At 36.8% G+C, this 12,463-nt stretch overlaps 1 protein-coding gene across 4 annotated transcripts in view; it reads right to left on the minus strand.

The window, feature by feature from the left end:
• Positions 1 to 12,463, minus strand: part of XPO6 (exportin 6) — a 119,254-nt gene that overhangs the window by 87,897 nt on the left and 18,894 nt on the right. For 3 of the 4 annotated variants that reach the window (XM_072598173.1, XM_072598155.1, XM_072598164.1), the window contains exons 3-5: positions 8,845 to 8,957; positions 7,811 to 8,008; positions 771 to 930 (exon numbers count right to left, since the gene is read on the minus strand). In XM_072598173.1, coding sequence (XP_072454274.1) covers positions 771 to 930; positions 7,811 to 8,008; positions 8,845 to 8,957 — 471 coding nt within the window. Of the gene's footprint in view, positions 1 to 770; positions 931 to 7,810; positions 8,009 to 8,097; positions 8,561 to 8,844; positions 8,958 to 12,463 lie in introns of those variants that run through there. The other variant, XM_072598184.1, reaches the window with a different exon arrangement.

Here is a 12,463-nt window from a genome sequence, read left to right on the forward strand (position 1 = left end):
CTTCACTGGAATTTTGTCCCGTCTCCCTTTTCTAGGATCTAAAGGAAATCCAAAGCTCCCTTCTACAATGACAGAATCCAAGATCTCGAAAGGACCTTGAAAGTTTATTATTTCCTTCTCCAACCTAGTATAGTGATCCTCATGCACATATTGGTCGCATCCTTCCTCTATGTTCATGAGCCTCCTTGACTACTACTGAGTAATATTTAAACTCCACTGCTAACCTGGCCCTTCACAAGTACATTCCTCCCTAATTTTCAAGCCTTATGTTCTATCACTTAACTCTCCATATAATGGATAATCTAGCCAACATGGATTATTCTGCAACCCCAGAGCTTTTCCTAACCTCTCTCTGTTTTATATGATTACATTAGCCTCCCTTAGTCCTTGACTTTCTGCCTACTGAATAATAATTATCCTCTAAAGCTAAACTCAAATGTCTTGTCTTCCATAAAAATTTCTCCCCTGAGAGAGATGACCCTCCTCTGTTTTTCAATTGTCTACAACTATATTTGTTCAGTGTCCTTCCCATTTTTTACCAAACTCCCTTTCAATCAAATTATTTTAATACATTCCTGATTCGGTTTAAAAAGCATCCTTACATCTAACTTTTTTTTAACTAGAAAACGTTAAACCACTGAACTGACAACAAACTGTACAAACAAAAAGGATTTTACTTTAGGAAGATGTTAGCTGGCTTATAAATTCTCAGTGCTGATTCTGAGTCACCACAGGCTGTATACTTTTTTCAAAACTGTAATCACACTCACCTGTAAGTAGTCCAAGTACAGTTTGTACCTGGTCCAATAGCAGCTTCCGCAACTCCTCCTTCCGAGCCACACTGAGGTCTTCTCGGGGACATGCCAGCTCTTCTGAAGTAGTTTTCAACATGATCAGTCCAAGGGGAGTGGTCAAAGGGGACTGTATCAACTGAAAGGACAAAACACAAGCAAGTTTTGAAGAAAGCTTATAAAAACTGGCAAGAATTCTATAGATGAATTTCATTTTTATAAAACACCAAAACAAAGTGAAACTCAGTTTTGTGTGAGTTTAATCTGAAAAAAGTTATACATACATAAAATAGATAATCTTACATACTTTCAAAATACATTCACATTTACCTCATTTTAAATACAAAATTCTTAAATTAGGAGCTGAAATAATCTTCTCCTAAGAAGCTACAAACATTCAGGTATAGGCTTTAAAGAGCCTTCATTATTAGGGTAGGACATTTAAACTATGGATTTTCCCTTAATGATAATGAAATAAAAATGCTGAGGGATTTTAAGACTCCTTTTTCATTTAAAATCCTATACAAGTCATCATTTTTACTTCCCTCAGCTAATTTTTTTGAGAGAGGAAAGTGGAGGCACATATAGCATGATAGTTAGCAGGGAAAAGATGATTTAAGTTTTTTTGAAGATGGAGGAGACATGGGCATGTTTATAGGCAATAGAGAAGCATCCAGAGACAAAGAGAGGCTAAAAATAAGTGACAGAGTAGATATGACAGAAGGAGCAATCTGCTGAGAGAAGATGGGATGGAATAGGATCTCTTGAGCAAGCAAAAGGATGAGCCTTGGTAAGAAGGCCACTTCATCAAGTGAAACAAGAATGTAAGATAAAACACTGGCAAACGGCATATGAGCAATATGAGATAAGGATGAAATGAGAAGAGGGCGCTCACACCAAATAATCTCAATTTTTTCTGAAAATATGAAGCAAGGTTCTCAGCTGAGAGGGTAGAAAAGGAGCCTTGGGAAACTTGAGGATGGATGAAAAGTTTAGAAGAAGTGTGAAGCATGGGATAGTGAGTTGATGAGGAAGGTACAGTAGGATTACCAAGAAGCAGTGAGGGCCAAACTGAGGTCATGTAATGTAAATTCGTAGTATACCCCCATCAGAATGGTTATATAATTTTCCCCCACACCTTCATTCAGCAGCATACGTGTAGGAGCAAAAGCAAGATACAACTGATGATTTAAATAGTAAAGGGAACAGGAACTCAAGTGAAGAGGACAATATAAAAGTGAATTGGTTTAACAAGGGGTCAAAATGGGGAAAAGAGGAGTGTGGCTAGTAGAGGAGACATGGTCTAGAAGAGAACTGAAGAGTCAAGGAGAATGAGTGAAGGCGCAGCCAGCACTAGGAAGGGTGGCCAAGGAGGCTCCAGAAGGAAGAAGCTGGTTACATTAATATCTGGAAGATGGAAGGAGTAGGAAAAGAAAGGATATAGGATGAAGGGAAGTTTGTTCCCTATGGCATTCCAGAGGGTACAGTGAGATGGAAGGATGATATTTAGTTGGAACTTTGGGGTGAAAGAGTTGAGAGGTGACAGAAATATAGAATCAGGCAGTGGAGGATAAGGAATAGGGTTTGGATAATGACCTACAGGGAGTCAGAATCACTGGAATGTGTAAGATATGACCAGGGTGAGATGGTAACATGTCTCATCCTAGGACCTCTGGAGACAAAACTGGTCATTGTATCACTTTTTCAAAATTGTTTTTCCTTACAAAACTGTTGTCCTTGTATAAATTATCCTCCCAGTTCCGCTCAATTCACTGCCTATCACTTCACATTACCCAGGATTATCTGAAATTGCCTTTTTGTCATTTCTTACAGCACAATATTCTGTAACATGCACATATTATAACTTGTTTAGCCACTTCCTAACAATCTAAGAGGCAATATTATTAGATCCCCTATTCCTTCTCTATCCTCACGTCTTCCCCAATTGAGTTTCACACATTTGTACACCAAACTATTTCGCTCTGTGTGTGGAGGTGGGGGGGGGAGAGGGGAGAAGGATTTTCCATTCAATCCTCCTTTGTCCATTTCAGATAAGAATGACGTTTATCTGATGCCCACTCTCCCCTACCTTCCTCTTGGTATATTCTTCGCATGCACCCAAATCATGAGAAACAGTCAGTGCCACACACAGCCCCTCCTCATTTCTTCCTCCTTTCTCCTTCCTTCTCTTTCTCCCTTCAAACCCTCAAAAAAGAATCAATCCTCTCTTGAGACCTGTTTTTCTTATATAATCCTTCTCAAAATCCTTTGAAAGCTTTAAGTTTCTGAAGGCATACTTGTTTCTTTTTTCCCATTACAATATCAGCACTACATCAAATTAAACAGCTCCTTCCAATTGCTCCAGTAAGTCTACCTTGCTGGGTTTACTATGAATTCTTATATTTCCATTTCAAAGTTCTTTCTCAATTTCACTCTTTCCATTTCCAATACAATCATTTTTTCCCTTGTAGGATTATACTCAGTTTTTCAGGGTAATTTACTCTTGGCTATAAACCTCTCCCTTTTGCCTTTTGGAATGTTCTATTCCAAGATTTCCTCTCACTCTCAAATAAAAGTTGCCAGATCTTGTGTGATCCTGATTGTACTTCCTTAAAATTGGAACACCTTCTTCCTAGATGCTAAGCACTATTTTTTCTTTATCATGGGAGCTGTGAATTTTGGCTATGCTATTCTTGGAGTTTTTTTTCTTTTGGAATACCTTTTAGGACATGATCAATGGTTCCTTCTATATTTACTTTGCCTTCTGATTCTAATAGAGCCAAGCAATTTCCATTGATGATTTCTTGAAATACAGTATCCAGTTTTGGGCAGTTTTGTTTTAATCATGTCTAGTGATTTTTAAAATTACTTCTCCTTGATCTGTTTTCTAGGTCAATTATTTTTCATATCAGATAGCTTACATTTTCATTTATTCTGCTTTTTCAATCTTTTGATTTTGATCTTTTGAATATTACCCTAAGTGTTTCTTGCTGTCTTACAAAGACATTAATTTTTTATCTGTTTTAATTTTCAGTAAGTCTACTTCTTAGTTAAAGCCTATCATGTCCCAGCATGGTTTAAAAGCCCAGGAGCAGAAACTTCAAAGATCCAGGGAAGCCTAATCCAGGCTACTACTTCTTCTCCTACCAATTCTTTTTTCTACAGAATTTATTAAATTTCTTATTTGATTTCTTCTAGGTATTTCTAGAGGATATGTCAAAAATCTACTTTACCCTTTGAGTCTGCTTGCAGTTTTTATAAAGTTATTGTGTCTTTTGGGGGAATATGCAGATGTGAAATAACTTTTAATATTGGTCAGTGTTTTCATTTAGCCAGTTTACCCCTCCTAGTTTGAGTTCCTGAACTAGTTTGTACCAGAGTCAGGCTAAACCCCACTCCCCATCTTCCACTGAAGCTTTCAGGCAGGGTGGTTCAGCCCTGTTTGGTTATGCTTTTCACACACCTTTATTGACCTCCACTTCCCTGGGTTAGGCTCCCCTAGATCCTTGAAGTTCAGAATGCTAGATTTTCAGATCTTCTATGGCATTTTGGTTGAGGGTGTTAGAGGCTTCAGAGGCCCTGGGCACCACAGTATCCCAGCCTGAATACTACAGCATCTCACTGGCAACCTAGTCTGATCACTGTAACACACTGTAAGTTACTAGATAGTCCCCTCCTCACGGTCACCTTCCTGGGCTTTCAAGGTTCATACTCTGGGACCTTTTTACCATAATGGAACTTTCTGATCACTTTGAAGCTTTCTCAGAGGAGCTCTTGTTGGTTCCAGAGACAAAGCCCGATAGGCTACGAGTCTAACCTCTAGTCATGCTATGAGGCCAGCCTGTGCTGACCTCTCCTATTGCCAGTGTGCCTCTGGATGACTCTTGTGAAGTTCCTGGCTGGGAGGAGTCACTTACTATAGTTTCCCATTTGAACACTTGATCATTATTCTCTCTGGTGCAAACTTCAGAATTCTGCTGAAGTAGGTATGTGTGAGCAAGACAATCTGCCTCTCATTCAAACAATCATATTGGCAAGAAGTCAAACTGGGAATGTTTAAACTGGAGAAGAGAAGACTTAGAGGCTAAATGATAGCTATCTTCAAGTATTTACAAGGCTATCACATGAAAGAATATCCTGCTTCATTCCAAAGGGTAAAATTGAAATCAAAGGGTAGAAGTTACAAAGAGGCAAATTTAGTCTTGATGTACAGAAAAACTTCCTAACAGTGAAATCACTGATAGGTTTTCTAGCAAAGACTAAATGAATACTTGTCGTGTATATTATAATCAAGACTCTTATCCAGATAACAGGCTGAAGAATGGCCTCCGAGGTCCGTTTTCATCCCTTGGGATTCTGTGATTCTCAAATTTCAAATAAAACTCATTAAACAAATCAATCATTCCAAATGAAGATTAACTTAAGGATAAGGAAATTTAGCTTAATGAAGAAAAGACAGCATGGACATGACAAGTGTCATGTATCTGACAAACAAACTGTACATGAAGGGCTTTCAGTTGAGGAGTAGAAGATTTGTTCTACTTGAGCCCAAAGAGGCAGATTTATGTTTGATTTTGTTTAAATGTTCTAACAATGAGAGTTATCCAAAACACATGAAGACAGTTGCTCTGGTCACGGTCATGGGGAACAGAGGGAGAGAATTAGGTTTCTCCATGGCAAGACTCTTCATTAGCATTAATCAACTACTATAATTTGGCAAGATCTACAACTTAAACTAGAAACTCACCATGACAACTAGACCAGAAAAACGTTTAGTAGGCTGACTCAAAAGCTTTTATGATAACCAAGTTGACTCTAAAACCGGTTTTGCTTTGCTGCAATTATACCTGATAAAAAATTCTGCTTCATTACCAAGAATGCCAGTAATCAAGCAGCAGTTTTTCCTTGTATATCTTAAATACTAACCATATGCTAGTTCTCACTGAAAGTTAATAAAAAAAAGCTAACAATCACAGAATTTTAAAGTTTAGTACAATCCTTTAATTTTACACATGAAGAAGCAAGTCCAGAGAAGTAAAGTGACTTTGCAAAAACTGCAAAGCTATTTAGGAGCAGAAGTGAAACAAAAATCTGTCTCATTACTCCCAAATACAGTGTTATTCAAGTACATCATAAATATTTTTAAAAGTCCACATTTCCAACTGTTTTAATGATATCTTGAGTTCTATGTCATACTACAACAGTCTATCACGACCTAAACAGACTATTACTGTACTGACAGATGTTCCCTTCTCCATTCTCCCCTCTGCAATATACACCACTGCCACAGTAATCTTACCTATACATAGATTTGATAATGACATCGCTATATTCAAAAATATTCAGTTGTTCCTTTTTGCCTACCAAGTTAAACTCAAATTTCTTTTTCTAGCATTTAAGAATCTCTATACAACCTGGAATAATTTACCTTCTTAACTTTATTTCATAATACTCTCCTCTATGAACGCTATAGTATAGCTACACTGGATGCCTCCCTAAGCATATCCTATATCCTTCTACTTCTATGTCTTTACACTCTTCATGAAGCTTGAGACACACACACACACACACACACACACACACACACACACTCTCTCTCTCTCTCTCTCTCTCTCTCTCTCTCTCTCTCTCTCTCTCTCTCTCTCTTCAGTTATACATTTGTTTAAGCCACTTCTTCCATGAAGACTTTAATGATAAGCCCAGGGGAGTAAGAACCCTTTCCCCATCAGATGTTAGGTAACAACATTTTGTTTTGGAACTCTCAGTAATGTTATAGAGCAGACATGTCAAATGCAAGCTCACAGACTTCAACACCCCAGCCTATAGCCAGAATCAGACTGCAACAATGTAATCGATAAAATACTTAACAAAATAAATAAAATGTGATAAAACATAGATAACATTACATTTCAAAACTAAGTGAATACGCAACCTGCAGAGATTAGTGGTCCCCAATCCTATCTGACTTTGACATCATTATGAGAGAGTTATCTGTGTTGATGTCTATTGCCCCTACTAGATTTTTAGTTTCAGGAGAGTAGATATTATGCCTTATCTAAACTTCTCTACCCCAATACATAACCCAAAAAACTTATAAAAAACATTTGCTAAAATGAATCAATAAGACAGTGTGAAAGGGGGAAAAGGGTAAAGAAGACGGGCAAAAGAAAAAGGTTAGCAATGCTTCCAGTGAGAAGTTAAACACTAAGAAGCCAAGAGTCAGTGTGATTCACCGATTAAAAAACACTGACAGGACTTCCAGCTAAGATGGTGACCGATGTAAATGGAATCCTTGGAAATTAGAATATATCAAACTGAAATCAGTGACTCCATTAGAAACAGCAAGAAATATTAGAACAAAACCAAAAATTCTCTAGATATCTTAAGACTATAACAGATGAATGACAACACACTTTTAGTTTGAAATTTTTTAAATCCAAAACTAATATATATTCCATTCTTCAGTGGATTTCTCAGAAAATACCTAGCACAAATGCCAGAGGTCATTTTATATTACAGAGAACTCAGCTACTGCTAAACTATTAAATAAATCCTGTCTGTTCTCCTGGCATGTTACTATTTACTCTGGCCACTGCCTTCCATGACTAATGAAACCGGGATATTCTTAAAGAGAGAGGCCACCAAAAGACCCTAATGCTGCTTACAGATGTAGTCCAGTAAATTCCTCACCTATTTTTTGCACATTATTCTCAGTTGATATATTGCTTACCTCAAACTTTCCAATGTCAACTATATGAATTAGAAGGATTCATTATTTACCAAGAGAGGTAACAAATAAACAAGAACAACCTTCTTAATAGCTATTTTCCAAATAGAAAAATTTTTTTATAAAAAAAAACTTGTCTTACACACAAATCTTTCTAACATATTCCTGAAATATTTCATCTTAAAACTTCTTTACAAGCCAAGAAGAAAACAACTTGTGTAACAAGTTCCTCAGGATAAGATATCCAAAACTCCTAAAATGGTTCATCAGATTTCCTTAGGCATAGTCTTACCTGTAAAATGTTTGTAAAAAAGTCATGGTAGAACATAGGCCAATCTTGGCGGCCAATATCAACAATAACTTTGCAGAGCTTGTTTCGGATAAAATAAGGTAAGGTTTTGTGGTGAGCTAGAAGGAGCTTGGGCAGGCAGCTTCGGATTTCCATCTTATCCTGGGATGGGACTCCCAGCCACATTTTATTGATCAGATTCTAAAAGACAAAGAGGATACCCTTTATGTTAGCAAACCACATATGCAAATAACTGACTTTAATCACTAAACAAAATATATGTGTCTTACCTAAAAAATTTAAGATTGCACATACTGGTTAAAAATCTGATTTATAATAGAGGTTGTAAAACTTTCATTTCAACATTTTCCATAGTAGCTGAATTACAATGATCTTCAGCTTGGCATTTGGATTAGGAATGAACAGTTCCTGTAGCGGTTACTCACGTATCTTTTTTCCACTGTAAAATGGAGAAATACTCACTTCATGGCAAAGAAGGCATGAAAGACCTTGCCTCTACCTTACTACATATAATAACCAATGCTATTGTAATTTGAATGTAAATTGAATTAGAACGTAATTTGAAAGGTACATTCTAAATTTGACACAGAATCATAGTTCTTATTTTTGTCTGCTTGATGATCTTCTTAAAATGTGCAGATTACAATATTAGAAGTATCACAACACTAAAACAGAGTGCTTACCTTCCCAAGGTATGAAAAGTCTTCAAATTTTAAATGGTAGGTTAGCCACATGAAACGTGGCAAGAATCATACCAAAAACTGCTAACTTTTCAAATCTGAAGTTAAATGCTCCCATAAACCCTGACTCTACCCAAAGTCACTTACCCTCAGCTTCCATTACTCCCCACTGACTAGAAAAAGAAAAGACTCAGTCATCTTAACGGAGGTATTTAAACAAAAGTTCTAAATGTGTTTACAAAAGTTAGACTTGCAATAAGTAATACATACTACTAAAATAACATCAAAGGCAAAAGAAAAACTAAATTTTGAAAATAGACCTGTCCAAAAACTTACCTCAAAAACCGTTAAACTATACATCATTACATAGTCATTCCGCGTGCTAGACAGAAAATAGAGGCAGAATCTCCAGGCTCCAATCTGTTGGGCAAAATTATTCAGAAGCTCCTCTGGAAAAATTAAAATGTCAAAAAAATACGGTCACAAAACTTTGTAAGTCTATTTTAATACCAGATAACTTTTTTTTTCTCCCAAACAATCATTAAAGGAAGTCCCAGGTGAAACAAAAACTGGGAGGTAAAAAAAGACAAGAGACAGGTAGGGACATTTGAACTTTAATTTTGTTTTATTTTTAAGCAGTTTGTTCAATAAAGGCAATAATAAGTCACCATGGCTCTTCTAAAAGGTTCAAAAATGCTGTGTCCATCAGTATGCTTTACGTATCTAAACTAAGTACAGTTTTTTTAAACTCCTCACTCACCATTCAAATAAGTTATGACTCTAGTCAGAACCTACAAGTTCAGCAACAATACTGTTCACCTTATTTACTTGTTTGTTTGTTTGTTTGTTTTGTAGCAGTGAAGAGGGGAATGGAGAAGAAAAGTGAAATAAAGTTGTGAAATTGTCCAACAGTATTTCTGGGTTAACAGAATCTGATTAAATTCACCATATATTGAGTTTCTAAACAGTCACCTTGACCTAAAGAACAAGAAATAGAAGACAGAAAATAATGAGCCCTTCTGGACTTCAAAGATGCTATAAAGCAGTAATCACCAAAACTATTTGTTATAGGTAAAATAAAAGAATGAAACCGACTAAATAAGGTAGAATTAGAAACAATGGAATACACATACTCACTAATCAATAAAATCCAAGAACATGAATTATTTGGGAAGAACTCCCTAGTAGATGATGACTATTGAGAAAACTATAAACTAGTTCAGCTGGAATTAGGTTCAGACCACTTGGTTTCCATTTATTTAGTGAGTGGCAATTCCCCTGGGGGTTTGAGACAATGGTCCAAGGGGTTACTGTTAAGAATTCTTTAATGGTGCCTAAAGCAGTAAATAATTGCAGAATATTATGGACAGTGTATTAAATTGCCCTGAAGGTTCATAAAATGTTTTAATCATCGTTGAAAGGGAACAGAGGAACAAAAAATCATTGGGAACCACTGGTTTAGACTAACATCTTTTACCATTGATCATTAGTTCAAAATGGTTAAAGTAAGAATACGAAGTCAAACCCCCCCCCCCAAAAAAAAGAATATTGTGAGGTATCTTTCACAACTGTGCCTGGGGGGATGCCTCAACAAACAAGGGACAGAAGCAATCACAAAGATAAAATAGCCAATTTTTACTGCATGAAACATGTCTGCACTAAATTTTTTTTAAATCAATTCAACTATTATATAAGGAAGAGCTGTTAAATAGGGGGAGGGGAATCTTGGCATCAAATTTCTCTGGTAAGGCTCTATAATCCAAGACATAAAGTAAATTAACAAGAAAAATTTCTGTTGTTGCTCACTGGTGTCCAATTCCTCATGACCCCATATGGGATTTTCTTGGGCAAAGATACTGGAGTAGTTTGCCATTTCCTTTTCCAGGATCATTTTACAGACGAGGAAACTGAGACAAATAGGGTTAAGTGACTTTCCCAGTCACACAGCTATAAAGTGTCTGAGGCCAAATTTGAATTCGGGAAAGTGAATCTTCCCGACTCCACCCAGCTGCCCTTACAAAAAAAAAAAAAAATACAGAATACCAGTAAGCCTTTCCATAAAGGATAAGCCATAGAAGGATATGAAAAGTAGTTTGCACACTATTAACTATATGTATGAAAGGTGAATATCAGTATAAGTAAGGTGGATTTTAGTGTGTGTAAGGTGGATTTTTGTTATTATTTCTTAGAGTTCAGTTTCCCAGGATCTATAGCCATAACAATCTCTTGTTCCCAGGTATTAGATATGAGTTCCCACAATTATGTTTCAAAACATCTCCACCAGGCTTGCACATAGTTATATAATGGTGAATAACATAAACATCCACTGCAGCTGCAAGTGAGATACAGGGATGAGGAGATGTAAACTTGAGAGGCCATGGCTGGTAACATGCCTTCTTCATCTATTGCCCTTTTAAAGCAGGTGGTCATTGGTCAGTGAATAGGGAACCTTAGGGCTGAATGCACAAGCTGGAATAGTGTGTATGCCTTGATCAGCCCCCATCAAGGCTTGGAGAGAATCTGTCTTTGCCTAAACTGCTCCCAAAAGGCTTGAGGGGATTGAGGAGATGCACAAGTTGTGCCTGTCTGACTAATCTCATCAAGGCGTAAGGGTAGCTGCCCCCCTTTCTTGCTGGTTCATTAGAGAAGAGTGATCAGGGAATGCTGTAGAAATTGTGTTCCCATTATCAACAATCTTCTTCTGAGAAAACTAGACTAGAATAAAGTAAGATTATTAACCCCTTCTTAGTGTCTTTCCTGTCTGACCAAATCAAGAGTAAACCCATGCTAGCAGCCCTCGAGTGTGCTGTTTGTCTTACGCTATATGAAAAACTCTAAGAAGAAAAATGAAAATCAAAACAACTCTGAGGTTTCTTTCTCTTCACACCAAGAAAACAGCAAAGATGAGAAAAGGGGGAATATTGTGGGTGGAGTTGTGAAATGGTCCAACTATTCTGAAATTCAATTTGGATTTGAAGACAATGACTAAAATATCTATACCCTTTCATTCCAAGGCTTACCCCTAATGATGTCAAAGAATAAAAGGCCCCATACACATCAAAATATCGACAGCACCTTTTGTAGTAGCAAAGAACTAGAAACACAGTAGGTGCCATTAATTAGGGAATGACCAAACAAACTATGGTACACGAATTTAAGAAAAATTACTGTATCATAAGAAATAATGCACGTGAATTCAGAGAAACGTAAAAAGACTCATCAGCTGACACACAGAGAAGCAAACATCACCAGGAAAATAACAAACACAGGGACTACAACAAAATAAATGGAAATATCAAAAAAGAAACTGAACAATTTATAATTACAATAACCAAACTTGGCCCCAGAGATGAGCTGAGATATGTTCAGGTAAAATAAGGGGAAAAACTCCCTTCTTTGCAAGGGTGAGACTCTACAGCTATAAAACAGAGGTATCAAAGATGTGGGAGACAAGACCCTGAGCCTACCACTTGCAGCTAAACCAGATTAAACTGTAATTGGGAAATATTTAACAAAATAAATAAAAAAACAATCCAGCACATGCAGGCAATAGCACTGTTTCTAACTAAGTTTGACAGCAATGGAGCAAAAACAGCAAATACAATCGATTCAGCTGCCCTGAGTAATTCTGTCCAGTACTTCAGTACTTTTTCCTTTCTTTTTTGATCTTTGTTACAAAGAGTAAGTCAATGGAGAAGGGAGGAAAAAGGGGTATATTCAGATATGAAAACAAAAGAGATTAATAAACTTTTTTTCAATGTTAAAGATTCCCCTCAATCCTACTCTATATAAACATGGTCCCAGGCAGGGCCATTCTTTCCTTCACTCCCAAACCTGCTGAAAAAGGAATCTATATATCCAATATCTCAATTTCCTTTCCTTAACCTGTGGCAATCTAGCTCCTGAAGATTCCCTGAAGGTACCCTCTGGAAGCTTCTCTGTCCAGAGCTACCAA

This window comes from Notamacropus eugenii, chromosome 1 (assembly GCF_028372415.1).
Source record: "Notamacropus eugenii isolate mMacEug1 chromosome 1, mMacEug1.pri_v2, whole genome shotgun sequence".
Lineage (NCBI taxonomy): Eukaryota > Metazoa > Chordata > Mammalia > Diprotodontia > Macropodidae > Notamacropus > Notamacropus eugenii.